Consider the following 5353-nt stretch of genomic DNA (forward strand, 5'->3'; position numbering starts at 1 on the left):
CACGGGAGATGTTCATTTTATTTAGAGATAGAGAAAGGATTACAAAAGAAATACATGGAGGAGGAGGATCACTTCACTTCACTCTACTCCCAGCTTACATTGCTGCACTTGCAGCTCCTGCAATGGCAGCTAGGCTGCTGCCATTGCAGCCCTTCACTTTCTTTTTTGGTCTCTCTACATGTCTCACAACTCTCTCATTTTCCTCTCTAAAATCATGCCTCTTTTATAAGCATCAATGGCAGCTCCTCTCAATGGTGGCTGCCAAAGTCAATGGTTAGTGGCTGCCACCAACAAGCCACCATTGTAGCCTTCTTCTTTGACAATGGTGGCTGCCAAGGATGCAATGGTTGGTGCCGTCCATTTGCTGCACATGCAATGGCAACCAACCCAACAATAACACGCTGATGGCTGAAGGATAGAAGCATTATCAATCAGAAATCAACAGAAGAAGCAGAATCAACGTTGCAGATCGTGAGGCTAATTAACAGTAGCACAATGAAGCAAGTAATTAGCTAATTAGAGGGGCTGCCATTTGAAGAATAATTAGCTGATGAAGGAGTCGCAATTAGATTTTGTTGAATAGAAACAATAGAGGGGCTGCCATTTGAAGAATAAATCTGTTAAGATAAATTGATTTTGATACAAGTTAAAATAATATTTGTGCTAATTGAGAGGCTTAATCTAATGAGATAGTCACCTCTTTTATTTATATAATTACAGCAGTATATATGTTATGGTATAGCATACTACACATGATAAATAAATACATAATAATATAATATTTTCTATATTAACCCATTCCATAACATATGTGCACTGCCACGTCTTCGTTCTTTTTTTTTTTTTTTTTAATGCAGCAAGTTGTTAAAATTGATAATGACAAGATTTAAAATTGATATATATATATATATATAAACTCTTCATTTGAGTCAACGTATTTTGATGGGGAAGCAGGTGTTGGCCAGCCAGTTGCTTTCTAGGAGTGGATCAACTGCTTTAGCAGATGGGCCCATCACTGCAGAGTAATTTTATATACTCACTCCCATTGTGGGATTTTTCTTTATATTTCTTGTACCGTCAATCTTTCTAATTTCATTTCATTTCATCTTCATTCAAGAACTTTAAAACCACTTTCTCTCTTCTTCACTGTCTCCAAAACAAAATGGCTACAGAGTTTTTTCTTACAGTTAGTTTCATTTTCATGTTCTGAGGGTAATATTCCTTAATTAGTTGACTGGCTGACTTGCTAAGAATCTGCACGAAAGCATATCCCTTAGTTGATTCTTCAGCTAACCTTTCTCTCCGAGAACTGCAATTTCATAGGTGGTGGAATCCAACCAACCCTTTTCCTTCTATATAGGTATAACTAACTCTTCTTTGCTTTTTTCTTGTTTTGATTTCATGAATTTACTGATAGCAATAATTTGAAAGCTTTATGTTCAGATAGATCATTGATCAGGTTATGTCTTCTAGTACAAGATTATTGTCGAATCATCCCATCACAGTTAGTTCCTTTCCATTATCTTTTTCATGTTCGTAGACTTTCTGCCTGTGATGTGTTGCTAGTTAGCCAAAGATTAATAACTTTCAATTGTCGGTATCACTTAAACTTAATTATAGATGAAACTATTTGTCAGTTGCTATTTTTTTATGCTCTCTCGTTATTTAGCTTATTAAGCTATTTTATTATCTTTGATGATCACTTCACATGCACCCCTTGCTAGTATTTGCAAGAGAGTAGATACCTTCTGCAATTGCTCCATTGCTAATTAATTGTGCCTTAATTTCTGCAGCTGCTATGACAGAGACAGAGTCTTCTAAATCTAGAACAGAAGGGGCCTATGATGTCTTTTTGAGTTTTAGAGGAGAAGATACTCGCAAGACATTTACAGATCATTTATATACAGCCTTAGTCCAAGCAGGAATCCACACTTTTCGAGATGATAATGAACTTCCTAGAGGAGAAGAAATCTCCGATCATCTCCTCAAGGCAATTCAAGAATCAAAGATATCTATAGTTGTCTTTTCAAAAGGATATGCTTCTTCTAGATGGTGTCTTAATGAGCTTGTAGAGATTCTTGAGTGCAAAAATAGGAAAACCGGTCAGATTGCTCTTCCTATATTCTATGACATTGATCCTTCAGATGTGAGAAAGCAGACTGCCAGTTTTTCACAAGCATTTGATAAACATGAAGAACGTTATAAAGAAAAGGTGAAGGAGTGGAGAAAAGCTCTTGAGGATGCGGGAAATCTTTCTGGATGGAATCTCAATGATATGGAAAATGGGTATGCCTTTTCTCTCTAAGATTCACTTGCTGCCATTTATGGAGTCATTACACAGTTGATTTTTCAAAGTTAAACAATAAAATATTGTTTTGAGCATATTTAATTAACTTGCTATCAATTGACTTGCCTTTGTCTATGAACAGGCATGAAGCAAAATTTATCCAAGAGGTTATCAAGGATGTGTTGAATAAATTAGATCCCAAGCACTTAAATATTCCTAAGCTCCTAGTACGTATTGATCCGCTTGCTCGCAATATTTTTGACTTCCTAAGTACTGCAACAGATGATGTACGCATTGTGGGCATACATGGGATGCCAGGAATAGGAAAGACAACTATAGCAAAAGTTGTATTTAATCATCTCTGCTATGGATTCGAGGGAAGCTGTTTTCTTTCTAATATCAATGAAACATCAAGACAATTTAATGGTCTCGCTCTTTTACAAAAGCAACTTCTTCATGATATTTTAAAACAAGATGCTGCTAACATCAGCAATGTTGATAGAGGAATGGTTCTGATCAAAGAACGGCTTTGTCGCAAAAGAGTTCTTGTTGTTGCTGATGATGTGTCTCATCTTGACCAGCTAAATGCTTTGATGGGAGAGCGAAGTTGGTTTGGTCCTGGAAGTAGAGTAATCATTACAACAAGAGATTCAAGTTTTCTACTTAAAGCAGATCAAACATATCGGATCGAAGAATTGAAACCAGACGAGTCCCTTCAGCTTTTCAGCTGGCATGCCTTTAAGGACACCAAGCCAGTAGAAGACTATATTGAGCTTTCGAAGGATGCAGTTGATTACTGTGGAGGACTTCCTTTAGCTCTTGAGGTTATAGGAGCTTGTCTGTCCGGGAAAAACAAAGACAGATGGAAATCTGTAATTGACAAGTTGAGAAGAATTCCAAACCGCGATATTCAAGGAAAGCTTAGAATAAGTTTTGATGGACTGGACGATGATGAACTGCAAAATGCCTTCCTTGATATTGCATGCTTCTTTATTGGTAGAAAGAAAGAATACGTTGAAAAAGTGCTAGAAGCCCGTTGTGGTTACGATCCAGAAGTTGATTTGGGAACTCTCCGTGAAAGGTCTCTGATTAAAGTTACTGCCTTTGGAAAGATAACCATGCATGATCTATTACGAGACATGGGAAGGGAGATCATTCGTGAAAAGTCACGGAAACAACCTGGAGAAAGGAACAGAATTTGGAATCAAGAGGATGCATGGAATGTACTTGACCAGCAAAAGGTAAGAGCTCAATGCATACACGAAAGCATAGTCATGCTTATTTTCTTGTCAAGCTTATTAAAAATAATGATATGAAAGTTGTATTGTTTTTTTTTCTAGGGTACGGAAGTTGTAGAGGGTCTTGCACTAGATGTGAGAGCATCAGAAGCTAAATCATTAAACACGGGATCATTTGCAAAAATGAGATGCTTAAATTTACTACAGATCAATGGGGTACATCTCACCGGATCCTTCAAACTGCTTTCTAAAGTGTTGATGTGGATTTGTTGGTTTGAATGTCCTTTGCAATATTTGCCATTTGATTTTACTTTGGACAATCTTGTTGTTCTTGATATGCAATACAGTAACCTCAGAGAATTATGGAAAGGGGAAAAGGTCGAAACAAACTACAATCCACCAAATTTCTCATGTTATGACTTTATATGATTACTTTTCATTGTTTTTCTCTCTATTTTGACAGATTCTCAACAAGCTGAAAATCCTTAATCTCAGTCATTCTCAGTTCCTAGTTAAAACACCAAACTTACACAGTTCAAGTCTACAGAAACTAAGGTTGGAAGGTTGCTCGAGTTTAGTTGAGGTGCATCAATCTGTTGGAAATTTGAAGAGCCTCATTTTCTTGAATCTAAAGAGATGCCGGAGCCTAAAGATTCTTCCCGAAAGCATTGGTGATGTAAAGTCTCTTAAACGTTTGAATATTTCTGGATGTTCACAACTTGAGAAGTTGCCAGAATGCATAGGTGATATGGAATCCTTAACTGAGCTGCTAGCAGATGGAATTAAAAATGAACTTCTACCTTCATTTGTACATTTAAAGTATGTCAGAAAGTTATCATTGTGTGGATATAGTTTCTGTCGGGACTCACCATCACCTACATCCTGGGTTTCCCAAATTTCATCATGGCTTTCACTGTCGTCTACATCCTGGCCTCTACCAGTTTCATCTTCGATCATAGCAAGTACTGTTTTAAATTGCAAACGTTTGGTGCCAACATCTTTCGAATGGAGATCAATGAAATGTCTTAAGTTTTCTAATAGTGGTTTGTCTGATCGCACAACCAACTGTGTTGATTTCAGGGGTTTGTCCTCTCTAGAAGAATTGGATCTATCACAAAACAATTTCTCTAGCCTGCCTTCCGGGATCGGCTTCCTTTCCAAGCTTTTGATTTTGAGTGTTCGGGAATGCATCAAGCTTGTATCAATCTCAGATCTTCCCTCAAATTTACACTGTTTGGATGCCTTTCGTTGCAGTTCAATGAAAAGTGTAAGAATTCCAATCCAGTCAAAAAACTCACCATCTATGGTTCTCCAGAAATGCTATATGTTAGAAGAGATTCAGGGCATCGAAGGTCCAAGTAATAATTACTGGTCTATTGACGTTGATTTCCGCAGTGATTCATCCAATAATTTCCTGAAGAGTCTTGCTGAGGTACTATCTCTGTCTCTCCAGCACACAAATATACACATTAATCAATTAGTTTCTAAAATTTCAGCATTTCTTGAAATCAATATATATATATACAGGCATCGTGCAATGGTGATTATGGGTATTTTATTGACTCCGTTCCTGTTAACATGCCAAATTGGTTAAGCTACCGTGGAGAAGGATGTTCATTATCATTTCATATACCTCCAGTTTTCCAAGGCTTGGTTGTCTGGGTTGTTTCTCTATTTGAGGTTGGTAGTAGTGGGAATGACGCCATCAAATACACGGTTATTATAAAAAATAAAAACAACGGTGTTCAATTGTTTGAAGATGAACTAGAAGTAGGATGCAGTTACCCTCGTAAATGGGTAAGATACATAAGTATAAGTGATATGGCAA

At 37.1% G+C, this 5353-nt stretch overlaps 1 protein-coding gene across 1 annotated transcript in view; it reads left to right on the forward strand.

The window, feature by feature from the left end:
- The first annotated feature begins 1089 nt into the window (after window positions 1–1089).
- Window positions 1090–5353, forward strand: part of LOC118040170 (TMV resistance protein N-like) — a 6460-nt gene continuing 2196 nt past the window's right edge. Inside the window, exons 1-6 of the mRNA XM_073411602.1 lie at window positions 1090–1360; window positions 1794–2286; window positions 2430–3528; window positions 3628–3903; window positions 3989–4957; window positions 5053–5205. Coding sequence (XP_073267703.1) covers window positions 1799–2286; window positions 2430–3528; window positions 3628–3903; window positions 3989–4957; window positions 5053–5205 — 2985 coding nt within the window. The 5' untranslated portion in view covers window positions 1090–1360; window positions 1794–1798. The remainder of the gene's footprint in view (window positions 1361–1793; window positions 2287–2429; window positions 3529–3627; window positions 3904–3988; window positions 4958–5052; window positions 5206–5353) is intronic.

This window comes from Populus alba, chromosome 10 (genome assembly GCF_005239225.2).
Source record: "Populus alba chromosome 10, ASM523922v2, whole genome shotgun sequence".
Taxonomy (NCBI): domain Eukaryota; kingdom Viridiplantae; phylum Streptophyta; class Magnoliopsida; order Malpighiales; family Salicaceae; genus Populus; species Populus alba.